General features: G+C 37.6%; 1 protein-coding gene and 1 long non-coding RNA gene across 4 annotated transcripts in view; one reads left to right on the forward strand and one right to left on the reverse strand.

Moving 5' to 3' along the window:
* The first annotated feature begins 202 nt into the window (after positions 1-202).
* The window catches only part of LOC111608977, a 35,834-nt gene continuing 10,530 nt past the window's right edge, over positions 203-25,506 (forward strand). The window contains exons 1-4 of one of the 2 annotated variants that reach the window (XR_002752944.1): positions 203-819; positions 1,196-1,262; positions 17,348-17,433; positions 17,565-17,703. This is a non-coding gene — a long non-coding RNA (uncharacterized LOC111608977). The remainder of the gene's footprint in view (positions 820-1,195; positions 1,263-17,347; positions 17,434-17,564; positions 17,704-25,506) is intronic. The other variant, XR_002752943.1, reaches the window with a different exon arrangement.
* LOC102229576 (myosin-7-like) overlaps positions 3,224-25,506 on the reverse strand; it is a 28,313-nt gene continuing 6,030 nt past the window's right edge. The window contains exons 1-39 of one of the 2 annotated variants that reach the window (XM_023335995.1): positions 14,812-14,917; positions 14,572-14,611; positions 14,022-14,230; positions 13,679-13,822; positions 13,404-13,560; positions 13,300-13,327; positions 13,106-13,214; positions 12,914-13,006; positions 12,776-12,839; positions 12,579-12,677; positions 12,372-12,475; positions 12,140-12,278; positions 11,737-11,855; positions 11,499-11,648; positions 11,246-11,416; positions 10,843-11,152; positions 10,651-10,730; positions 9,692-9,897; positions 9,490-9,613; positions 9,274-9,410; positions 8,892-9,147; positions 8,566-8,808; positions 8,311-8,487; positions 8,086-8,231; positions 7,916-8,006; positions 7,442-7,831; positions 7,204-7,330; positions 7,003-7,121; positions 6,725-6,921; positions 6,458-6,641; positions 6,215-6,380; positions 6,013-6,137; positions 5,606-5,914; positions 5,099-5,302; positions 4,714-5,010; positions 4,483-4,587; positions 4,011-4,106; positions 3,637-3,771; positions 3,224-3,350 (exon numbers count right to left, since the gene is read on the reverse strand). In XM_023335995.1, the coding sequence (XP_023191763.1) occupies positions 3,330-3,350; positions 3,637-3,771; positions 4,011-4,106; positions 4,483-4,587; positions 4,714-5,010; positions 5,099-5,302; positions 5,606-5,914; positions 6,013-6,137; positions 6,215-6,380; positions 6,458-6,641; positions 6,725-6,921; positions 7,003-7,121; positions 7,204-7,330; positions 7,442-7,831; positions 7,916-8,006; positions 8,086-8,231; positions 8,311-8,487; positions 8,566-8,808; positions 8,892-9,147; positions 9,274-9,410; positions 9,490-9,613; positions 9,692-9,897; positions 10,651-10,730; positions 10,843-11,152; positions 11,246-11,416; positions 11,499-11,648; positions 11,737-11,855; positions 12,140-12,278; positions 12,372-12,475; positions 12,579-12,677; positions 12,776-12,839; positions 12,914-13,006; positions 13,106-13,214; positions 13,300-13,327; positions 13,404-13,560; positions 13,679-13,822; positions 14,022-14,222 (5,823 nt within the window). In that variant the 5' untranslated portion in view covers positions 14,223-14,230; positions 14,572-14,611; positions 14,812-14,917 and the 3' untranslated portion in view covers positions 3,224-3,329. Of the gene's footprint in view, positions 3,351-3,636; positions 3,772-4,010; positions 4,107-4,482; positions 4,588-4,713; positions 5,011-5,098; positions 5,303-5,605; positions 5,915-6,012; positions 6,138-6,214; positions 6,381-6,457; positions 6,642-6,724; positions 6,922-7,002; positions 7,122-7,203; positions 7,331-7,441; positions 7,832-7,915; positions 8,007-8,085; positions 8,232-8,310; positions 8,488-8,565; positions 8,809-8,891; positions 9,148-9,273; positions 9,411-9,489; positions 9,614-9,691; positions 9,898-10,650; positions 10,731-10,842; positions 11,153-11,245; positions 11,417-11,498; positions 11,649-11,736; positions 11,856-12,139; positions 12,279-12,371; positions 12,476-12,578; positions 12,678-12,775; positions 12,840-12,913; positions 13,007-13,105; positions 13,215-13,299; positions 13,328-13,403; positions 13,561-13,678; positions 13,823-14,021; positions 14,231-14,571; positions 14,612-14,811; positions 19,442-19,994; positions 20,130-20,223; positions 20,320-20,409; positions 20,515-20,622; positions 20,920-20,998; positions 21,203-21,291; positions 21,601-21,698; positions 21,824-21,900; positions 22,067-22,143; positions 22,328-22,410; positions 22,608-22,688; positions 22,808-22,889; positions 23,017-23,121; positions 23,512-23,595; positions 23,687-23,765; positions 23,912-23,990; positions 24,168-24,245; positions 24,489-24,571; positions 24,828-25,015; positions 25,153-25,354; positions 25,479-25,506 lie in introns of those variants that run through there. The other variant, XM_023335994.1, reaches the window with a different exon arrangement.

Consider the following 25,506-nt stretch of genomic DNA (forward strand, 5'->3'; position numbering starts at 1 on the left):
CTTGCATTGAATTTATTAACCTTTTTGATGTATCATACCAAGAATCTTAAATTAATTAGATCAGAACTAGGGGACAAAAAGATAAATACTGTGAGCCAACTCTACAGACCTAAGTGGGTGTACTATCTGACTAGTAGTTTGAATTGATAGAAAATAGATATTTATTTCACTCAAGGAACTGTATTATTCTACAGAAAAAAACCTTGTTTGATCTAACTATTTTAAATTGTGACCATAGCCAAACATGTTTATTTAAAAATTGTACCACTAGACTGCTGCTAGGCCTCTGATGTGCCAACACTATCAGTAATCCATGCTGCGCCTTGCAAGTGTTTTTTTGTGCTTGCTTCCCCAACATATCCATAATGCACACTACATCTTTGCCTCAACGTAAACTTCTGAACTACTTGACTCTAATCTATTCCCAGCCTTAACATAGCAGATTGTCCTCCATGAAAGGTCCCCATTCCCAGCTGTCCAGAGTCCTTGTATCTCTGACTTCTGTGATCACAAGGGGAGATGTGAAGCACCTTGTCTCTCTTAATTTTGCAATCTATGACAACTGTGGTTTCAGATGAAGTTTCTATTGTTAGAATGCTTGTTATGTTCTGATGGTTACTTGAGGAGGTGTTGAATATGTGTCCCTGCCTCCATATGCCCTTCTGCTGTCTTGCCCATCTCCTTGACTCCACTTCGGTAATAAACTTGTCTGTGACTGCAGCATCACTGCATAAGCTCAGGTTTGAAATCTACTAAAGATTAAAGAAGTACCTTGGTGCTTGGGACTCAACGTTGCTTCAGAAATAAAAGTGAGAACAGGTAGGGCTCGATTGTTTTACATTTTAGATTTCTTAATTTGTGAAATGCCTAAGTATCATATGCTTGTTAAACCAATCTACTTTTTTGTTGTATCCTAGTTAAACTAATGTTTGTAATTCTACATCTCCTCAGTTAAAAATTGGTTACAGATAATGAAAAATAGATATCTAAGAGCTTAAAGAAGTAGTCAAAAAGCATATGTTTCTAGGCAAACATCTATGCCTTTCACAGATATTATCTAGGTTGTTTAAGAATGTAATACTTTCTAAACCTTTTGATTAAATGTTAAAAGCAATAATTTACCATGTGGATGGTTTGAAGTGCTACAGAGTCTAATTTTCTTATTTTTATGTGTTTTTCGATTGAAACATCAAAGACCGATACCATGAAGCAGCATGCATCAGAGGACTGGGACATCCTTCATACCAGCATCCCACTAACAGGTAATGCCATTAGGTACTGGGGATCATACTTGGAGCATATTTGCATTTGGTAAAAATTCAGTAGAGCTGATTTTTACAGTTTGTTCAGCTGGAGGACCTCAAGTAGTAAAGCTTTGATATTTAATAAAAATAGATCTTCTAGAATGGCTTAATTTTTTTTATCCTCATGGAGTTAGTGGGTCCATCATTTGGTTCTGCTATTGTTTCATCTTTTTATGTAACAATCGGCATGCCTGGATGTATGTTGATGATATGGTGCAACCACAAAACCTCCCAAATCCCTCTATTTTCCTGAGATAATGCAAAGGGTCATAGGAACCAAAACCAAGTCATCAATCCCATTGCTTTGTCACTGTTGGTGAGGTATCACTTGGCTTGACATTTAGTTAAACTTGGAAAAAAATCTCTCTACCTAAGACAAAGTATTTTGTTAATATTTAAAAATCCAGTGTTATTGCTTTTCTCTATGCACAAAGTTCACATTTTCTTTTTTATGATGTGTAAAATATGAGTCATCGCTAATGTCTTTATTTTATATGTCCTATGAGCTAGATTATGTACTAGTTCATCTGTTTTTAAGGTTTTGTTTGGGGTTTGGATGCTTCTTTTTTTTTAACTTATTCTAAGTATTGTTTGGTCATGTCAAATTCGACATATCAACCTTTTATTCATTTGTGTTGCATAGAATACTATATACTGTACTTTACCAATGAAATGTTCAATAGTTCATAATTATTGCACAATATTGCGTAATTTTAAGATAAATAAGATAACATTATGGACAAAATGTTGAAGTGCAGTCTTCCACATTTTTCAGCAACCCTAGCAAAGATGTAGAAGAATTCTTAAAATAAAAAAATATAATGGTTTGGAGGAGAATGGTATTGATCATTTTGCTGCTTCCTCATAAGGATCTTTGGAGACATTTTCTTACAGCCTTTAAAATCCTCTTCATTGTTTTGTTAAGCGAATGGGAATATTGGTAGTGAGATAAATCTCAAATAATTATTTGGTTAAAGCTTAAATTGTTTTAAACTTTTTAATTTCTGTACTGGCTGTGGACATGGGCTACTTTAGAAAACTAGTTATTCTCGTATTGCCGTTGTTTGTCCAATGAAGATCAACATTTATTTCAAAGGCATGTTCTCTTGTCTTTTCCATTTTGAGTGGCAAGGAGTAAATTACTTCTGTGTTACTACACAATTATTCCCCACAGAAACAGGAAGTTGTGAACTTCTAATAAAATACTCAATACTAGTCAATTTTAAAAGGTAAAGCACCAGTAAAAACGCTTCACTATTTATTTTATAAAGTTGATATGGGTGTCAATAATCTTGACAGTCCAAAAACCCAGTTTTCGCATGATTTATTTTTCCTCAACTGAATGACAGTCGTCATATTATGGGTTGAATTTTCATTAAATTTTCCATGAAAGTTTAGGCTCCTGCAATAAAATAATTTAGTTCTTACAAGGTTGCAAATAAATATGGAGAGTACTGAATTTATAATGTTTTTGATATTGTAGAATATTAGATAATTTATAGGTAGATTCAAATGTCATTAGAAAAGGATATAGTATTGTTGCTTCCTCAGATGATGCAGTAGATTACACTCTAGCTGCAGTATAACTGATGTATGAATATAATGGTGCCCCGTTACTACCATGTCAGAGTGACTTGAGTTTCTATATTTAGTTAAAACTAAGAAAATAATAAAAAATCATAGTACAATGCAAGTAGTGTGCATTGTACACTACTTGTACAGTGTACAATGCAAGTAGACAATAGGAATTAGGCTGCACTGTAAAACTGTAAAATAATGTATTAAAACCCTACGAGTCAATACAATCATAAATAAAATGTGTATAATATATGAATCTAACAATGGCAAAAGATGCCTTCATCCTTTAGTTTTTTGTAATTTAGTACTTGAAAGTGGAGGATCAAGAAACAGTCATGGCCTACTTTTAGATGCAAATTCATTTTATTCTACTGAACAAACTACATGCATAGGGAGACACCAGTAAGATAAGAAGTGCCTCAGAAGTAGGAATTCATTCCATCTCCTTTACTCTTCCTCGTGCCCTTTCTGAAAAAAAAGAGAGAGAAATATATTCAAATAGTTACATAGCTATTTTATTTGTGATTCCTTTTTTATCTGTTAAATGTTCGCAACATTGCAACACATGCTTCAGTCTTGGACATGGTTTACTCAAACCTATTGTCTTTATACTTACAAGATTTTGTTGAGAAAAGTTCTTGCTACTATTTTAAGTCTCATTTAAACATCTGTATATAATAGTTTTGCACTGAATCTTTGGGTATTTTAACCTCAACACATCACTTAAATATTACAAATTCTAACTTGAACTAACCTTTGACCCCACATCGCGGCTCTTGGCACGTAGTTTGTTGACCTGAGACTCTGCGATATCAGCTCTCTCCTCAGCTTCATCAAGCTCATGTTGAATCTTGCGGAACTTGGTGAGATTATTGTTGGCCTGTTCCTCCTGTTTAGCAAAGTGACATATTCTGGTAAGTGTCACGTGCTTTTAAGGTAATCATCACAAATGTGTTTTTTAATCAACTTTAATAGAAGTTATTACAACTTTGCAAATTTATTGATATACTCTTGTTCCGGGTGAAATGTAATTGCATCAAGTCTAGGTGCTGTTTTTTGCCTGTTATCTACTTCAGCTATGAAGCATTAATTACAGATTGTGGTGATTTATGAAACCGAAGTACTTACTGCCTCCTCTGCAGCTTTCTTGTAGGATTTGACTTTTAGCTGTAGTTTGTCCACCAGATCTTGCAGACGGGACAGATTCTTACGATCTTCCTCTGTCTGAAATAAATAAGAGAAACATTTTTGTTTTTTTTAATTAAATGTTAAATAAAATGTTGGAGTGTCTTTAGGTCATACCTCAGTTTGTCAACTTGGAAGTAGAAGCAAGAAGTAAGTGATCAAGTAATCTCATGAGATGCTTTGGTGACTCCTTGTGATTAATTGTGCATGTCTGGAAAACTTTTGGTGGATTTGAAAGCCGTTTTTGGCATTTTGTTTGACTAACTTCAATGTGCCAATTCATATTTTGTTGTAGCATAAAGATGGGTACAATCTTAAGATAGTTGTGGACAGGCTTAGTGAAGTTATGTCCATTTGTTTGTTGTCTAACTGTTCTAACATTTCTTAAAAGAGAAAAAAAAAACATTTCCCTCACCTGATATGTCAGCTCTTTGATGCGTCGCTCATATTTGCGAATTCCCTTGATGGAGTCACTGGACCTTCTTTGTTCAGCCTCCACTTCATTTTCCAGTTCTTTGATCTATTGCAAAATTTTTTAAAATGGTGTTTATGAGGAAATTATATGAATCCAGGATGTCAAATATTGAACCAGAGAGATGATTTAGTTGTGTTTTATTCATCAAGAGATTTTTAAAATTACACTCACCCTGGCCTCGAGCTTCTGGATCTGCTTCTTGCCTCCCTTCATGGCGATCTGTTCAGCTTCATCCAGACGGTGCTGCAAATCTTTGATGGTCTGCTCCATGTTCTTCTTCATGCGCTCCAGGTGAGCGCTGGTGTCCTGCTCTTTCTTCAGCTCTTCTGCCATCATGGCAGCATCAGTGATGGCCTTCTTGGCCTTCTCTTCAGCATTTCTGCACTCCTGCACAGCCTCCTCCACTTCAGTTTGAAGCTGAGCAATATCACCCTCCAGCTTCTTCTTCTGGTTAATCAGGCTGGTGTTCTGTTCACATGTAAATTGAAACCTTTTAGAATCTTCAGTAATATTCTTCAGTATATACTTGTGAAGAAATTTCTTAAAATTGTCTCACCTGTGAGTGGAGTAGCTGCACCCGCTCACTAACATCCAGCAGCTCTTGCTCAGCAAGTTTGCGGCTTCGTTCAGTTTGCTCTAAAGCGCCCCTCAGTTCCTCTACTTCAGCCTGAAGCAAGTTGTTGCGTCTTTCAACAATGGCAATGTTTTCCTTCATGTCATCACTGGCTCTCAAGGCGTCGTCAAGTTGGAGCTGGGCATCCTGAAATAGTGACATTTATTGTGAGGAAAATTGATGAATAACATTTAGGGGTAAGAGCATGGAATGTGAAGATTGAAATCGCTAGAAGTTAATATGACTTTGCCTAACCAAGTAATGTTGCTTTTCAGACCATAATTAGGAGAAATGAGTCAGAACTGGTTCAGAGCAATAATATTATTTTCTAGATCTTGGCAAAATAGAATGTCATTAGAATCCAATCTTGTAAATTGTTTGATTGAAGTTTTTCTAAACCAAACAATCTGGATTATTGAATTCACAGAAAACTACTACTATAATGCAGACCTTAAGGTGTGAATGAACAGACTTGAGTTGCTTCTGGGCCTCAGCCGCCTGCCTGTTGGCTTGGCTAAGCTGGATCTCCATCTCATTGAGGTCTCCCTCCATCTTCTTTTTCAGACGAAGGGCTTCATTCCTGCTGCGAGTTTCAGACTCAAGGGAGCTCTGAAGAGTATCCACCATCCGCTGTTGGTTTCGCTTTACTTGTTCCATCTCTTCCTCTTTCTCAGCCAGCTTTCGCTCAAAGTCCGCTTTTATTTGGTTCAACTCAAGCTGGACTCTGAGAATCTTCCCTTCCTCATGCTCCAGTGAGGCCTATAGAAACAGGATGAGTTGTTTGAAATATTTTTTTTTACCAAATACCAAACACTACAATATTTTAATTCTAGTAAACGTTTTGCTCTGCACTTTACCTCTGCTTCCTCAAGAGCGGTCTGTATCTCAGACTTTTCTTGTTCCAGCTGCTTCCGTATCTTCTCAAGCTCATGAATGTTCTTTCCTCCCTCGCCAATTTGCTCAGTGAGATCAGATATTTCCTCTAAAATGTAATTGACACAATATGTTAATTCTACTTTGTAATTAATTTGTCTGATGTTTTATTGATGAACAACCAACCTTGTAAGTTCTTGTTCTCCCTTTTCATGGTCTCCAGATGTTCGAGAGACTCTTCATAAGAGTTTTTAAGTTTGAAGAGTTCGGTGCTCAATGATCTGGCTTCTTTCTGAGAACTCTCCAGCTCACACTGAGACTCTTCGTATTTCTGTTTCCACTCAGACAAGACCTAAAAAAATGATGGAGATGTAAGTATTTTCTCGTTAGGTGTGGTAAGTTCATACAGCGGTCTCTGTATTTTTCAACCTTGTCAAAGTTCCTTTGCTTCTTGTCCAGAGCAGCAGCAGCAGCATTAGACCTCTCCACATCCACCATGAGATCTTCAATCTCATTCTGCAGCCTGTGTTTGGTCTTCTCCAGAGAGGAGCACTTGGCATTCACTGCTTCAACAGCCTCCTCAGCCTCCTGCAGACGCTGAGCCAGCTTCTTCCTGGATTATTGAAGAATCCATGATTGGGATTGGCTGCTTTCAAACTTTTTACAGTCACTGAAATTCAAATGTGCTGTACTCACTTGGCTTCTTCCAGTTCCTCGGTTCTCTGGATGGCATCAGTTTCGTACTTGGTTCTCCACTGAGCCACCTCAGAGTTGGCCTTGGACATGCTGCGCTGCAGTTCAGCCTTGGCTTCCTGCTCCTCCTCGTACTGCTCCCTGAGGAGGTCACAGTCATGGCGAGCAGACTGTACCGCATGGGCTAGTGCATTCTTGGCCTGAAAAAAAAGCATATAAAAGGATATAGTCACTGTCAATAAATCATCTTTATTTTATGGAGTCTCTTGGTTCCCACTTGCCTTGATTTCCTCTTCCAGTTGTCTTTTGAGGTCTTCAATTTGTTGTGTGTACGACTGCTTTCCTCTGGTGAGTTGAGACACTAAGGAATCCTTTTCCTCAAGCTGCCTTATAAGTTCACCTGAGAATGAATTTAAAAATTAGGTTTTCAATTGATAAAGTTTATGTATGCTATTCAAGAGGTTTAAAGTGCATGTTTATACCATTTTCAGTTTGAAGCTTAGCTTTCTGCATGGTGAAGTCATTGATGGTACGCTGTCCCTCTTCTGATTTGGTTTTATATTCATTCAACTGATCCTCAAGAGACCGACACATTTTCTCCAAATTGTTCTGAAACAAAGTAAATACAAGTATGAATAATCATCACCATGTGGGACAAGACAAGAGTAATATTTTCAGCCAACAACAAGAAAACATTGGGTTACTTAATATTTATCTTACCTTGGCCTTGACAATCTGCTCCATATTGGACACAACATCATCCAGCTCCAGTCTAAGCTCGCTCTTCTCCTTCTCCAGCTTCTGCTTGACTCTCTGCAAGTTGTCGATCTGTTCTCCCAGGTCAGCAACAGTGTCGGATTGTTTCTTCCTGAGAGTGGCAGTGGTGGCTTCATGGTGCAGCGTGGCCTCTTCGAGGTCTCTGCGGAGTTTCTGGAACTCAGCCTCCCTCTTCTTGTTCATCTCAATCTGGGCGGCTGTGGCTCCTCCAGCCTCCTCCAGTCTCTCACTGATCTCCTCTAACTCTCTAGCCAAGTCTGCTCTCTGCTTCTCCACCTTGGCTCGAGCAGCTCGTTCTGCCTCAAGCTCTTCCTCCAGCTCTTCAATGCGGGCCTAGAACAAAAGGATTAAGGTTGCATATGCTTTTAAAAACTCACAGTCCTTCTTGTTAATATTTTGTCTGGTGATAAGTTTCACCTGCAGCTCCTTCAGTTTCTTCTGGAGCTGAGCACTCATTGCTTGTTCATCCTCTATTTTTCCATTGAGTTGGCTTATTTCAAAATCTTTCCTATGGATGATAAAAGGTACAGTGTATAAAATGATGCCTACTTAGAAAGTAGCTAGTGTTTTTCAAATGGGCTTCTTACTTTTTCAGCCTCTCTTCAAGTTGCTGCTTGTCATTTTCTAAGTCCATGATACTTTCTTGAGCCAACTTTAAGTCTCCCTCAAGCTTTCGCTTGGCTCTCTCAAGATCCATTCGTATTTTCTTCTCTTGTTCTAAGGATCCTTCAAGCTGCAGAGAGACAGGCAAATAATCATTTGTAGTCAAATAAACATAATACAGGATTCAGTTGTAATGTTTTAGATCTTACATCGTCCACTTGCTGTTCCAGCTTCGTCTTGGCCTTGGTCAGAGTGTTGACTTTGTCTTCCTCACTCTGCAGGTCATCCAGGGTTTGTTGATGAGCTTCCTGTAAAGCCTTTTTCTCCTTTGTGAGCTTGGCAATGATTTCGTCCAAAGCAGCCATCTCCTCTGTCAGGTTCTTGACCTAGAGGCCAAAAGGTTTTCAGTGTGTACCAATGGTATTTGACATGTGTTTTGGTGTAATGGTTGGTCATTGTGGTACCTTGTTCTCTGTAGCGTGTTTCTCTTTCTCCACCTTTGCCAGAGTTAGCTCTAAGTCATCAATGTCCTTCTTTAACTCAGAGCATTCATCCTCCAGCTTCCTCTTCTTAGCTGTCAGTTCAGCATTCATCTCCTCCTCATCCTCCAGTCTTTCTGTCAACTCCTTGATTTTTGCTTCCAGTTGAATCTTACTCTTGATCAGACCCTCACACCGTTCCTCAGCATCAGACAGATTATCTTGCTCCTTTTATCAAAAGAAATTAATATGTTTTACAGAATGGTTATCATAAATTATGTTCAGACATTAAAATCACAGTTTCAACATACAGTTTGGACTTGGAGCTGCAGGTCGTTCTTCTCTTGGAGAAGAGAGACCATTTTCTCTTCTAGTTCCTTCCTACGGGCTTCTGATTTTGCATAAGCCTCCTTGAGTTTGGTAAACTCCTCCTTCATGTTGGCCATCTCCTTCTCAGTCTCAGCTGATTTCAACAGAGGTTTGATCTTGAAGTACAACTTCATCCAGGGCCAATTCTTGACCCCCATGAAGGCACGGATGTTCCACTGAATCACAAGTAGTGCATCCCTGTGTGCATTGGAAATTGTACTTTTTAAGTTAACTTGATGACAGAATTATGTCTGTAGCACTGTTTTCTTTATTATTATTATTATTATTATTATTATTATTATTATTATTAGTGGGGTTATTAACCTTCGTTCAACAATCTTTTGGAATTCAACTCGAGCCAGAAGACCTCGTGAACGAGCTTGGATGCCAGTGATAATTAATGCCAGCCGATCATCTCTCATCTCCTCTAGTTGACCCAGAAGTCCAGCCTTGAAAAACACCTTTTAATAGATACAACAAGGGTTTAATCACTGATCTAAGCAGTGCATAGACTTCATTTTCTCTTAATATTTGACCTACTTTGGTGTGCCCAAGTTTGTACTGGTTGTGGTCTATATCCAAAGACCCCAACAATTTCTCAGCAGCTTTTTTGTTGTCAATAAATTGACCCTCAGGAATTGCATTGGGGTTTAAAATGCGATATCTTCAACAAAACAACAATGTGTCAGCATCAAATCTTTTGAATTAGATTTTTAATTTATCTTCATCAAAAACAACAAACCTCTGCTTGAAGTCTCCATAGAGGATCCTGTTAGGGAAGCCTTTCCTACAGATCCTGATGCCTTCCAGAACACCATTGCAGCGCAGCTGGTGCATCACCAGAGGGTTCTCCATGGCCCCAGGAGTCTTGCTCTCGTTGGGGATGATGCAGCGTACAAAGTGGGGGTGGGTAGACCTTAGATTGGTCATCAACTTATTCAGGTTCTCCTGAATATTCCATAGACAACAAAGTTGAATACTCATTTTTCATATTTAAATGCAAGAATGAAAAGTAAATCCACTTGTTTCATGAAACAATGGAATAGAATCAAAGATAACAGGAAATGTAACAGCCATATTATACATAAGAAGGTAGAAACATATATAAACGGTTAAATAATAGAATTAAAACTTATATAACAAGCAAATGTGATAAAATTATTGCAAGTAAAGTATCTTAAGAGATTACTCCCACAAGAAGACTTGTTGTTAGGGATTTGTCTGGGATATAATGTTGAAACCACATGTGCCTTTAATTCTCATTTCTAAAATTGAGGGAGAAAAGATTAGAATTAATATGTTTGTGTGGGTTGCATTTCTGTTATCAGTTTAAGCTGATAAACTGATAAATAAGCAGTGTACCTTTGAACTTGAAAATGGGTAAACAGCATTTACTGGTGTTAAAATCATTACCAGAATGTTAGCATCAAGATAGAAATGTGTACATAATAATTTACACATGCCTATAAAATAACATTTATTTGTGGAAATGTATGACAGCTAGATTTCTTAACTGAAAATAACTGGACTACAAAACAGAATATACATGATGTTTATCAAATTTTGGTTGATGGTTGGAGAGAATATCTGATTAATACTATTAAAAGTGAATACAATTTGAAACGAGCCAGGGATAATCCTTCTGGATACATTTATAAAGTTTTTGTGAGTACACTGCAATATAAATTTAAAAAGTCTTACCCTGTGTAGAGCAGAAACAGTTTGGAAAGATGAACCTTTCTTTTTGCTGCCTCCTTTGCCCTTCCCACCAGATTCTTGAGCTACATACAAATAATCAGTTTTGTTATTAGAATAGCAATGTAAGGAGTTAGTGATGTTGTGGTAGCAATAAATGCTTTATATTATGTCTGTTGAATGTTAATGTCCGCATACCTGAATCAGCTCCAGCATACCCAGCAAAAAGTATGGCCAAAAGCTTAACCGTTGATTTCTGGAAAAGACCAACAACTGTTTCATTCAGAGGATCCTTGTTCTTCACCAGCCAGTTGTTGATATTATAGTCAACAGTTCCAGCATAGTGAACCAGGGAGAAATGCGCCTCTGGTTTGCCTTTGACAACTCTAGGCTTCTGGAAGTTGTTTGATTTTCCCAGATGATTGTCATAAAGCTTAGCTTTAAATGTAGTATCAGAGGCTTTGGGAAACATGCACTCCTCCTCGAGGATGGACATGATACCCATGGGCTAAGTAGAACAGAAATACCAAAGTCAAAATTTCACCAGAACAAACATGAGAATTTATGATGAATCTCACTGAAAGTAAACAATTAAAATCACCTTTTCTATCAGGTCAATACAGGCCTGCAGATCCATACCAAAGTCAATGAACTCCCACTCAATACCCTCTTTCTTGTATTCTTCCTGCTCCAGCACAAACATGTGATGGTTGAAAAATTGTTGCAGTTTTTCATTGGTGAAGTTGATGCACAGCTGCTCAAAAGTGTTGAACTAAAAAAGAAAACATATCTTTGTTGTTTCATTTAGATTACTTTTATAGATCTGTTTACTACTTGCAAATAAGATAACTTACATCAAAGATCTCAAACCCAGCAATATCCAGCACTCCAATGAAGTACTGGCGAGGCTGCTTGGTGTCAAGAGACTGATTAATTCTCACCACCATCCACAGGAACATCTTCTCATAAACAGACTTAGAAAGTGCACCAACAGCATAGTACACCTTAACAAGGAAATGATGACGAACACTGTTAAAACCTAACGATATATTGCATATAAACCTAAATACACTCAAAGTTCTTTGTGCTTACCTGGGCAACATTTTGTCCCTTGGTGACCCACTCATTCCCCACTTTGACCCTTGGGTGACAGAGACCTTTGATGAGGTCAGCAGAGTTCAGGCCCATCAGATATGCAACTTTGTCAGCATCTAGTGAAGTATAAAGAATATGATTATGTGTATAGAAATACACAGATCCATTGAGTAATAGTATATTGCTTTTAAATGGAAATTTTATTAAACTACATTTGATTTCACCAGATCAAAAGGACTGTTGAACAAAGATACTGGAACTTATGAATTTATTTTTGTAGTGACTTGACTGAAGAACTTAAGATTGTATAATTATAGTTCCCTCTTGTGGTGTTAATATTTATTTGTTTTGAGCATTTTAAATCTAGTTATCCATAATGCAAATATACTATGATAGTTACCTTCAGTTCCATCTGCTTCTGCCTGCTCTTCTCTCTGCTTTTGCTTAAACTTCATGTTTCCAAAGTGCATGATGGCACCAGTCATTTTATAAATGCTGTTCTTCTCTTCTTGAGTGAAGCCCAGCACATCAAAGGCATCCTAATCACACGTAACGTTTTGATATCCAGTTAGTTTTCATCAATTGTTTTTTCTGTATGCTGTTTCTGCTAATATTTTAAAAAGTCAGCTCACATCAGTAGCCATCAGCTCCTCAGAGTCATTGATGGAAGCTACTGTCGTCTCTCCTTGGGAGATGAATGCGTAATCATAGGGGTTGTTGGTGATGAGTAGCATCTCTAGAAATTTAGGAAATACGTTAATAGTAAAATGTTTTTTTTAGGTAAGTCTGTTTAAAAATGCAAATACAGAAATCAGTTTGAGCAAAGTTCGCACAATTACCCAGAAGTTCAGGCTTTACTTGAGACAGGATCTGGTAGAAAATGTGGTAATCCCTCTCAGCTTTGAGCTGGTAGGTGACACGTGACTTTTCCAGAAGATCTGTTAGGAAAACAACCTATTATTTTCAGCAGAAATAGGCTATCACTGATGTAGTCACGGTATGTAGTATGTATGTAGTATGTAGTCACTTTACGTACAGGTTTCAATGTCAGCAGAGGCAAGCTTCCCTCTATTGTCGAAGTGGATTCTGATGAATTTACCCTAAAAGAAAAAGAGTTATTGAATTTCTTGACTTTATCGCAGAAATTACTAATTCAAGATCCACAGTCACTTACAAATCTGGAGGAGTTGTCATTCCTGATGGTCTTGGCATTGCCAAAAGCCTCCAGAGCAGGGTTAGCCTGAATGATTTGATCCTCCAGGGTGCCCTGATAAAATCGAACAAAACCACAATATCCACTTTATATAAACGGAGTAAAAGCTTTATATTTTTTTCTGGGATTTAAAACAAGAAATTTAAAACAAACCTTTTTTTCACTTGCAGCATCTTTTTTACCAGTAGGCACAGCAGCAATGCTGGCAAAGTACTGAATGACACGCTTGGTGTTTACAGTCTTTCCAGCTCCAGATTCTCCGCTGTGTAAAAGATACAAGAAAGGTTTCCTGTCAAGATCTACAACTTAGTACCACTGAAGAAATATAAGGTTGCAGTCTGACTCACGTAATGAGGATTGACTGGTTTTCTCGATCTGTCAACAAGAAATTTTAGCAATAAAGTCAAAATTGTCATAAGGGATGTGTGAACAAAATAAGGGGTTTCTGTACCTGCCAGCATGTACTGGTAGGCATTGTCAGAGATGGAGAAGATGTGAGGAGGAGCTTCACTCCTCTTCTTTCCCCTGTAGGCAACAACCACCTCTTGGTTGTAGACTGGCAGCCACTTGTAGGGGTTGACAGTCACACAGAACAGCCCAGAGTAGGTCTGCAGGTTAACAGGTAACAATAACATAAGATAATGAAATAATTGTCTTATTGAACATATCTAATAGACTGCATTTCCCTGCAATGTTAGTTTGTACATTGAAGTTGAGCTTTCTTACATAGATCATCCACGCTGCATAACGCTCTTTGAGGTTAAACAGCACAGCTGGCTCATGGAGGAAGGTGAACATCGCCATATCTTCAATTTTATCAAACTTTGGCGGGTTCTGAGGATGTACATCGCACTCCTTCACTGTGACGGTCTGTAAAAGAAAACAACAAAAACTTTGTTTTACATCTAAACTGAATCATCAGCATCATAATATCTTTATTCCAGACATGTAAGAAGGTCCATAGTAAAAAGATAAAACAAACAAGATAAAAAATGTTAAAAGTAAAAATCAAACACCTCTATGGATTATTGATTTTACACATTTTAGTACTGAATATAAATTCTCTTGCCTTTCCAAATTCTGTTTCAGCAGTGACTTTGTCACCATCACGACTTTGGACGGTTGCTTTTACGTACTCAACCTCTGGGTCAGGTACGAAGCACTCTCTCTTCATGTCAAAGGGGCGAGTCTGGGCCTCCAGACGCTCCTTATCCGATTTCCTTAGATAAGAAGCTGCAGCCCCAAATTCTGCCATGGCGGCATCACCCATGTTTCAACCTTTAGAAAAAAAAAACATCATCTACTATTTAAAATGCTTTTTAATGCATATTACGATTACCCATTTGAGAATCAAGAAAAGAAATCAACAAAAATACTTTAACCCCAGAAATATTTAAATCTATTTTGAAAATAGTTAATAAAAAATACAGATCAGTGGCAAACTTTGTTTTACCAACATTTTTAGTAATTACCTTAACTTTTAAAAAACCATCATTTTTCCCTTTAATTGTAAATATAGCAATATGTGGGCATTCAAAGAATATCTCCATATAAGTATAGCCTTATATTGATTTTACTCTTAGTGTTAGATTACTGTCACTAAAATTAATTGATTTTACCTGAGCTTTACTTCAGACCCCCTGGATATGTGAAATCTTGCTGCTCCACAAATAAAAGACAGAACAAAAAAGATCACAATTCTGCAAAAGTGGAAACGGTAAGTTTGTAAAACAATAAGAGATTAGTTCTGCTTACAGACATTAATCACAGACATGGTTTAAAATTATTTTTAAGCCTAGCCTACTGTGCTGCTGGCCAGCTACAACAAAGCAGATTATTACTTGAGTGAATGCTCTTACCTCTTATTGTCAACCCTGTCAAGAGAATGATGGAACCAGTGACTCCCTTTGGGCTTTCTCTCCATTAATAAAGGTTGGAAGTCAACCAAATATGGGTATGAATATCAGAGAAATGGCATCCAGTTTGCTCGTCACAAAAGCATTCTCCAAACTGGGTTGAACCCAGTGCTGCTATTTGTTGCTCTCACCTTGAACAAAAGACTTGTATGCCAGAGTGGACATGACAAAGAAAGAAAGAAAGAGAGAGGCAGGAGGTGGGGAAGCAAACTCTGACTGCTGAAGCATTTTGTCTCTCCTAGTGACTTGTATGTGTTATTGTTAGGTATTTTTAAATAATAATGAATGGTAAAGTAGTTTATTAATTTAAATGTATGTCTTGTTTAGGTTTTTCTGAATTTTTGTGCCTGGAAGGATATTCATTTGTTACTTGAACCCCCGTCTCTGACTAAAGGCCAGGAAGATGCATGGACATTGGGATATTATCTTTCTATCTGCAAGTTGAGAGAAACAAAACAAAGTAGAGCAACACAACTTGTGAAGCTTCACACTTTTTTGGATTTTAGATTGAATAATAGTCTCTTCAGTGATTGGTTATAAAATAGAAATGGAGAACAAAGAGCTGCAGCTGTTGTCTGCAAAGACACAAGACAAGGACAAGGTCACAGTTGTGAGGTCTCTTTATTATCACTCAACACTACTCGTAGTTAAGTCTACAATAGACATCCTCAGAGACAATACTGTCCCATTCAAGTTCATATTACATAAAAGGATACTGAACAAGGTGATGCAATGTGTATCTCGTGAGTGGAGTGAGTCTCACTTTCTTCAAATGAAGGACAAATGGTGTTTATTTCCAAATTGCTATTCCTGCTGTGGTTACCCTAGATGGGTGGAGCATAGTGATGCTGAGTTCCTATAAATACTTGGGTGTCTTAATTGATGACTCCTTTACTTTTTAAAACTGAGCAAGCTGAGACGGAAACTGGGTTTTTATTATCACAATATGTAGTACTTTTCTTTCAATACAAAAAAACAAGCAATTTGTTGCTCCCATTTTTTGTTGGACTATCGTGACCTTTTGTATATGTGTGCATCTGCCCAGTGTCTTCACAAGAACAATGCAGCTTAACATTCTTACCGTTTAGAGAAAACTGCAACACCTTGACCGATCATTGTGAGTTATTTTCTCGGGTGGGAAGGCCTTCCTTGAGTACCTGCAGGCTCCAAAATTGCTACGCTTTAAGTACAAGGCAATCCTTGGTGTTCTTCCAATGTATCTGTGTTAAGTGACACACAGATATACACAAAAGAGCATCAAGCAATACCCTTTATGTTTCAATGGTTGGTACTTGCTCTCTTTTCCGAATGTTTGCACCAAACTCATAAAAAAGGCATTTGCTTACAAACCTCCCAAAACATAAAACCAGCTGTAAAATGTCTTGCATCTTGACAGCTTGATTTCTCCGATCAAGTCAGAAAACAATAGATTTCTCAAAAGTAGCTATTGTTTTCTGACAAATGTTATCAGCATTATAATCTCTTGTGAAACATTAATTACAAACAAAATCAGCAGTCAAGGTACTTTATAATTGAAAAATGTTTTATTATCCTGATTTTTATTTCTGCTTCTTTTAAATGCATTTGCTTATTTAAATAGGAAATTATTTATTTGTGACCTATAGTCCAGGCGCATACACAGAGAAGGCATTCAGAGACTGCCCTTGTGCTGCTCCTGTTGACATGGCATTGTTTTCTTCTTTTTATTCTTGAGCACAAAGATAACTTGTGAAATTCCTGCTGGTTGCCTTTGAGGGCTTGGTGGTTCAGAGGAGAGCTTGGGGACAGCTTGTGACGCAGGTTGTCAGGACAGTTTTTGTTTGTTGTTTGTCTTTTTATTGATCGGCAGCAACAATTGATTATAAGTAGCTAAAGGTATAAAACAGTATAATTTGCACGATATGTCATTTAATTTGGGATGATTTATCTTTACAAATTAGATTATAAATTAATCCACATTTAGCCCAGTGTTAGAATTGTTTGCAAGTTTAAGTGTGAAAATGAATCAAGAAAGACAAGAACAAAACTCAGATATGAACTTGCATTTATTTATGGCAAACGAAGCCCTTGGTGTTCAGAATTTCTTGGTTAGACAGAATTTAGCCAAAACTGTGATGAAATCTTTGTGAAACCTCTATCACAGTGAACATCACATCTTACTCCATCAGGCCATGTCCTGACTTGCCTTTGCACTTGGATTAACATCTCTGTTACTTGTCCCTCAGTCTATTCCAGGCTCTTGGAGAGAACACTTGTCCCTTCACTGAAGGTCTCATTCTCAGCTGTCCACAGCCTTTCTGTCTCTGACTTTTACTATCACATGAGCATCCCAAAGGAAGGTGTGAGACACCTTGCACCACTTAAGTTGAGGAATCTGAGCCAGCAAAGCTATTAGTAGTATTTGCTATTTGCTGTTGTGAAAGGTCACTTCTAAGGGGAGTTGATTGTTCTCGTCCTTGTCTTTGCCTCACTCATTTAGACTATGGGCTTCTGAGTGGACTCAACCTGAATTCTGAATGTGTTCAGATGAGGAAAAGAACCAACATATCATGAAATTATGGAAAGGTATTTATTTTTTATTTGTCTGATTACTAGTCTAGATGATTCATGCTAAATGTCACTTGAATATACTTTGCAGTCATTAAATCACCTATGCTTTATTTTAGTTTATGATTTTTTTGTATGTATTGAGAAAGATCTTACAGGTGGACAATTCGTTACCTGATGATTTGCCTTCACCAAGTAAGCTCCTGTACTGTGACACAACTGGGCCTTTTCTGGCACTGAAGATGCGTGCTCCTCTGAGAAAAAAAAGTTTAATTAAGTAATACTAAGGTTAGTAGTTTTAACTTTTTTTATATATGACATTGAACCATGTTTGTTTAATCTACTAAGATTGACAACAAAAGATTTCACCCCAAAGATAATTTATTTAGAACCTAATGAAATTTAAAAAAAAATGAATGGGTAAACATTTTATAGTGATAATGAAACATATGCATGTAAACTAATTACTACATTTATTGCTTTTCATTTCTTGCTCATAGTAGTTTTGTTTCACAGCCACTTTTGAGAACCGTTGTCTGTTAATGCTGAAATCTGTGGTGATGCGAGATTAATAACACTACTCTAATTGTATATATATATATATATATATATATATATATATATATATATATATATATATATATATATATATATATATATATATATATATTTTTATTCATTTCATTCAATACAAATAAAAAAAATTTTAATACAAAGAAAAAAATAAAATAATTTTAAAAAAATGAAATGAAAGGTAGCAGAAAGAAGAAAATAATCTTATAATATCTGCCCCTTTTTCTCAACTATGGATCAAAACAACAAAAAAAAAAAAAAAAAAAAAAAAAAAAAACTAAAATTTTTTTGATTTGTCTTACGTGACAAAAAAAAAAATTAAATAGTATATTAAAGTTAGAAACTACAAATACATTTTTTACTGGAGATTTATCTCTGTTAAAAAATTTATGCAGCATACAAACAACTTAAATGTCTAAAACTGAAATAACCAGGAATTTAATTTCTAGTTTAATTACTCTTGTCCAAAACAGTGATCCCATGTGACATTTGTAAAAGCATGCAGCCATTGACACTCCCAAATAAATCATTGGTCTCAATGAAGACAGCTGAAGTCTACAGTGGGCTGTGTGTGTAACACACATCATTTTTATTATTATTTCATGCCAATCTGCTTCAGCTCAAATAACTTTTAAAGTATTTAATGCACTTCTTGCTATAGATCTGAAAATATTTTGTAGAGTGGATTACTTACCTGCCTTCTACAACATCAGATCTATTAGTTACTTTAACTACAGATATATGAGGCAAATCTTCCCTCCTAAAAGGCAGAGATTTGCAGTCACAAACCATTACAACAAAATCCCCAGAGTAGCAATTGCTAAACTGTTATAAGTAGACAAAACCTGTATGTATGTCTATCTACTAATTTATTAATTTATGGGGCAAATCAGAGATTTAGTTTAAAACCTGAGCAATTCTCCCAGTTTTCGAACTATGGGTCAGCAAATATGTAAATTTTTATTTTCTTATGAAAGTTGGATGATTGGTTTACTATCATTGGTTTACTACTGTTATCTAAACTAATATTTCTCAATGTAATTTACAATTGTAATAATATAGTTTCTGGCAGTACTTGTTCAGAAAAAAAACATAGTAATACAATTAACCCATTGAAAGTAAATGAAGTGCATTTAAAAACAAAATAGGTGTACATTGCCAGGTATTTGCAGTGTTGCATGTTCTAATCAATATTCTAATGGTACAATAATGTTCTATGTTTAGTTTATCCAGTCAATCTGATTTATTGTAGTAAGCTCACACATGTTTTGAATTAAATGTTTTTCTTCTGGTCAAAACTATAGGCAATAACAAGTCAAGAGGCTGTTTTAGATGCACATTTGATTTATTCTACTCAACACAACAGCATGCTTAGGGAGGCACCATTATATTAGCAACAGGTGTCTCGGACACTTTATTGTATGGAGAAACTTTATTCTTCATCAAGTCCTTTCTGAAAAAAAGAGAACACAGGATAAGTGTTGAGTGGTGTTTAAACAAAGTATTAGAGGAGACCCATTTGTACTAAAAGTGTAACTTCCCTGCTGATGACTCGAGATGTTGCTTTAATGTCTGCTTTGGTTCTGGGGTTAATGGGCACATTTTACATCAAACACATTCATAACTGAACCTATCTCTGTGTTGATAAGCATGATTACTTAACATTTCTATTATGATTGTACTTATATCAGATTGTTTGAACAAATGAATGCGGGTCTGAAGATTATATCATGGAATCAAATGAAATTTCAGATTGGTTGCAAATTAAAAGTGATACACAATATTTCCTTTGAGAGATTAAAAACAACCACAGAGGTGTAAAAATAACTACTGTTGCTTGGTTGTTTCAGTTCAAAAAGTCAAAAATTATTTCAACAAGGGATTGTCATGGCCAAACTTTTTGCTTTTTTTGTTTTTTGGGTTGAACATGAAAGCATTTTTATTCTCTGGACATCTTTAAAAACATATATTTGAAAAACAGTTACCATTTTTGTCTACATACAAACCTTTGACCCAGCATCACGGCTTTTGGCTCGTAACTTGTTGACTTGAGACTCTGCAATATCGGCTCTCTCTTCAGCCTCGTCCAACTCATGTTGAATCTTGCGGAACTTGGTGAGGTTGCTGTTGGCCTGTTCCTCCTGTTGGAAAAGCATCACATATTCCAGATAAGATAATTCCAGATGTGTATGACTATGTTATATAATGATCCTATTTTGAAAGATCTATACTCACAGCTACTTCTGCAGACTTCTTATAGGATTTCACTTTGAGCTGAAGCTTGTCCACCAAGTCTTGGAGACGTGCCAGATTTTTACGGTCCTCTTCAGTCTAGGTTTAATAAAATAAGATGGACATTGGAAATAAATACTTTTTGAGTTTATGAAAACTACTAAAGGTGTGTTCTAGATTAATAGCTACCTGATAGGTAAGTTCCTTGATGCGTCTCTCATACTTTCTCACTCCTTTTATTGCATCGCTGGACTTCTTCTGTTCACTTTCCACCTCATTTTCAAGCTCCCTGACCTGCAGATTCCACAGCAAAAGTCATTAAACATCTTATTGGTTGAGATTCAGAAAACATTTGATTTGCTTGCTCAAACACTTTGCATCGATGAGCCTTCCTCTACTCACCCTGGCCTCAAGCTTCTGGACCTGCTTCTTGCCTCCCTTCATGGCGATCTGTTCAGCTTCATCCAGACGGTGCTGCAAATCTTTGATGGTCTGCTCCATGTTCTTCTTCATGCGCTCCAGGTGAGCGCTGGTGTCCTGCTCTTTCTTCAGCTCCTCTGCCATCATGGCAGCATCAGTGATGGCCTTCTTGGCCTTCTCTTCAGCATTTCTGCATTCCTGCACAGCCTCCTCCACTTCAGTCTGTAGTTGAACAATATCACCCTCGAGCTTCTTCTTCTGATTTATCAGGCTGGTGTTCTGCATGATTTCAAAATGAGATATTTATGAGGTATAAGTTCATGTAGGAAGTATTGTTACCTTTGAGATGTAGTCTCACCTGTGAGTGCAGTAGCTGCACCCGCTCGCTAACATCCAGCAGCTCTTGCTCAGCAAGTTTGCGGCTTCGTTCGGTTTGCTCTAAAGCGCCCCTCAGTTCCTCCAGTTCTGCCTGAAGCAGGTTGTTGCGTCTTTCAACAATGGCAAGGTTTTCCTTCATGTCATCATTGCCTCGCAGAGCATCATCAAGTTGGAGTTGAGCATCCTTAAATGAATGTCAAACAATTTTTTTATCAGGTTTGATGTTTTTAAACTAAGGCAATACCACAATTGCGTTTCCTATTACTTACTGACCTTAAGATGTGCATGAACAGACTTGAGTTGTTTCTGGGCCTCAGCCGCCTGCCTGTTGGCTTGGCTAAGCTGGATCTCCATCTCGTTGAGGTCTCCCTCCATCTTCTTTTTCAGACGAAGGGCTTCATTCCTGCTGCGAGTTTCAGACTCAAGGGAGCTCTGAAGAGTATCCACCATCCGCTGTTGGTTTCGCTTTACTTGTTCCATCTCTTCATCTTTCTCAGCCAGCTTTCGCTCAAAGTCCGCTTTTATTTGGTTCAACTCAAGCTGGACTCTGAGAATCTTCCCTTCCTCATGCTCCAGTGAGGCCTATAGAAACAGGATGAGTTGTTTGAAATAATTCTTTTCACCAAATACCAAACACTACGATATTTTAATTCTAGTAAACATTTTGCTCTGCACTTTACCTCTGCTTCCTCAAGAGCGGTCTGTATCTCAGACTTTTCTTGTTCCAGCTGCTTCCGTATTTTCTCAAGCTCATGAATGTTCTTTCCTCCCACACCAATTTGCTCAGTGAGGTCAGATATTTCCTCTAAAATGTAATTGGCACAATATGTTAATTCTTCTTTGTAATTAATTTGTCTGATGTTTTATTGATGAACAACCAACCTTGTAAGTTCTTGTTCTCCCTTTTCATAGTCTCCAGATGTTCGAGAGACTCTTCATAAGAGTTTTTAAGTTTGAAGAGTTCGGTGCTCAATGATCTGGCTTCTTTCTGAGAACTCTCCAGCTCACACTGAGACTCTTCATATTTCTGTTTCCACTCAGACAAGACCTAAAAAAATGATGGAGATGTAAGCATTTTCTCGTTTGGTGTGGTAAGTTCATACAGCGGTCTCTGTATTTTTCAACCTTGTCAAAGTTCCTTTGCTTCTTGTCCAGAGCAGCAGCAGCAGCATTAGACCTCTCCACATCCACCATGAGATCTTCAATCTCATTCTGCAGCCTGTGTTTGGTCTTCTCCAGAGAGGAGCACTTGGCATTCACTGCTTCAACAGCCTCCTCAGCCTCCTGCAGACGCTGAGCCAGCTTCTTCCTGGATTATTGAAGAATCCATGATTGGGATTGGCTGCTTTCAAACTTTTTACAGTCACTGAAATTCAAATGTGCTGTACTCACTTGGCTTCTTCCAGTTCCTCGGTTCTCTGGATGGCATCAGTTTCGTACTTGGTTCTCCACTGAGCCACCTCAGAGTTGGCCTTGGACATGCTGCGCTGCAGTTCAGCCTTGGCTTCCTGCTCCTCCTCGTACTGCTCCCTGAGGAGGTCACAGTCATGGCGAGCAGACTGTACCGCATGGGCTAGTGCATTCTTGGCCTTAAAAAAAAGCATATTAAAGGATATAGTCGCTGTCAATAAATCATCTTTATTTTATTGAATCTCTTGGTTCCCACTTACCTTGATTTCCTCTTCCAGTTGTCTTTTGAGGTCTTCAATTTGTTGTGTGTACGACTGCTTTCCTCTGGTGAGTTGAGACACTAAGGAATCCTTTTCCTCAAGCATCCTTATAAGTTCACCTGAGAATGAATTTAAAAATTAGGTTTTCAATTGATAAAGTTTATGTATGCTATTCAAGAGGTTTAAAGTGCATGTTTATACCATTTTCAGTTTGAAGCTTAGCTTTCTGCATGGTGAAGTCATTGATGGTACGCTGTCCCTCTTCTGATTTGGTTTTATATTCATTCAACTGATCCTCAAGAGACCGACACATTTTCTCCAAATTGTTCTGAAACAAAGTAAAACATGTATGAATAATCATCACTATGTGGGACAAGAGTAATATTTTCAGCCAACAACAAGAAAACATTGGGTTACTTAATATTTATCTTACCTTGGCCTTGACAATCTGCTCCATATTGGACACAACATCATCCAGCTCCAGTCTAAGCTCGCTCTTCTCCTTCTCCAGCTTCTGCTTGACTCTCTGCAAGTTGTCGATCTGTTCTCCCAGGTCAGCAACAGTGTCGGATTGTTTCTTCCTGAGAGTGGCAGTGGTGGCTTCATGGTGCAGCGTGGCCTCTTCGAGGTCTCTGCGGAGTTTCTGGAACTCGGCCTCCCTCTTCTTGTTCATCTCAATCTGGGCGGCTGTGGCTCCTCCAGCCTCCTCCAGTCTCTCACTGATCTCCTCTAACTCTCTAGCCAAGTCTGCTCTCTGCTTCTCCACCTTGGCTCGAGCAGCTCGTTCTGCCTCAAGCTCTTCCTCCAGCTCTTCAATGCGGGCCTAGAACAAAAGGATTAAGGTTGCATATGCTTTTAAAAACTCACAGTCCTTCTTGTTAATATTTTGTCTGGTGATAAGTTTCACCTGCAGCTCCTTCAGTTTCTTCTGGAGCTGAGCACTCATTGCTTGTTCATCCTCTATTTTTCCATTGAGTTGGCTTATTTCAAAATCTTTCCTATGGATGATAAAAGGTACAGTGTATAAAATGATGCCTACTTAGAAAGTAGCTAGTGTTTTTCAAATGGGCTTCTTACTTTTTCAGCCTCTCTTCAAGTTGCTGCTTGTCATTTTCTAAGTCCATGATACTTTCTTGAGCCAACTTTAAGTCTCCCTCAAGCTTTCGCTTGGCTCTCTCAAGATCCATTCGTATTTTCTTCTCTTGTTCTAAGGATCCTTCAAGCTGCAGAGAGACAGGCAAATAATCATTTGTAGTCAAATAAACATAATACAGGATTCAGTTGTAATGTTTTAGATCTTACATCGTCCACTTGCTGTTCCAGCTTCGTCTTGGCCTTGGTCAGAGTGTTGACTTTGTCTTCCTCACTCTGCAGGTCATCCAGGGTTTGTTGATGAGCTTCCTGTAAAGCCTTTTTCTCCTTTGTGAGCTTGGCAATGATTTCGTCCAAAGCAGCCATCTCCTCTGTCAGGTTCTTGACCTAGAGGCCAAAAGGTTTTCAGTGTGTACCAATGGTATTTGACATGTGTTTTGGTGTAATGGTTGGTCATTGTGGTACCTTGTTCTCTGTAGCGTGTTTCTCTTTCTCCACCTTTGCCAGAGTTAGCTCTAAGTCATCAATGTCCTTCTTTAACTCAGAGCATTCATCCTCCAGCTTCCTCTTCTTAGCTGTCAGTTCAGCATTCATCTCCTCCTCATCCTCCAGTCTTTCTGTCAACTCCTTGATTTTTGCTTCCAGTTGAATCTTACTCTTGATCAGACCCTCACACCGTTCCTCAGCATCAGACAGATTATCTTGCTCCTTTTATCAAAAGAAATTAATATGTTTTACAGAATGGTTATCATAAATTATGTTCAGACATTAAAATCACAGTTTCAACATACAGTTTGGACTTGGAGCTGCAGGTCGTTCTTCTCTTGGAGAAGAGAGACCATTTTCTCTTCTAGTTCCTTCCTACGGGCTTCTGATTTTGCATAAGCCTCCTTGAGTTTGGTAAACTCCTCCTTCATGTTGGCCATCTCCTTCTCAGTCTCAGCTGATTTCAACAGAGGTTTGATCTTGAAGTACAACTTCATCCAGGGCCAATTCTTGACCCCCATGAAGGCACGGATGTTCCACTGAATCACAAGTAGTGCATCCCTGTGTGCAACATTTTGTATTAATGCACTGCTGAAATGTTGTTAAACTATTACTATTTTATATTGCATTGTATATCTTTTTATACTGCACAATATTTGTTTTCTCACTTTCTTCATATAAGTTAAAACATTGTAAGTCCTTCTAAATCAGTTTATTTAAAATTAACATATGTACTTGATTTTTATTACCTGCGTTCTACAATCTTCTGGAATTCTATTCTTGCAAGAACACCTCTTGATCTTGCCTGAATCCTCGTTATGATGAGAGCCAGACGGTCATCTCTCATCTCTTCCAGTAGACCGAGGAGCCCAGCTTTGAAGAACACCTAATTTATTTAAACGTGTAGATACTTAGTCATGTATGGGAGTTTTCATGTGTAAATTTCTGGCTCATTTAAACTTTCTAAATGTGTGATTTAGATGTGATCTCAATATCGGCTCTAAATATAAAACAAAAAAATAAATCATTTGAATTGGCTGACTTTTACAGATATCTGACATATGTTTACACAACATAGATTTACTTACCTTGGTGTGACCCAATTTATACTGGTTATGATCGATATCTAGGGAACCTAGAAGCTTCTCTGAAGCCTTCTTGTTATCGATGAACTGTCCCTCAGGTATGGCATTTGGGTTTAAGATGCGGTATCTAACAAAAGTAAAAGATCACTTGTGTA

This window comes from Xiphophorus maculatus, chromosome 6 (genome assembly GCF_002775205.1).
Source record: "Xiphophorus maculatus strain JP 163 A chromosome 6, X_maculatus-5.0-male, whole genome shotgun sequence".
Taxonomy (NCBI): domain Eukaryota; kingdom Metazoa; phylum Chordata; class Actinopteri; order Cyprinodontiformes; family Poeciliidae; genus Xiphophorus; species Xiphophorus maculatus.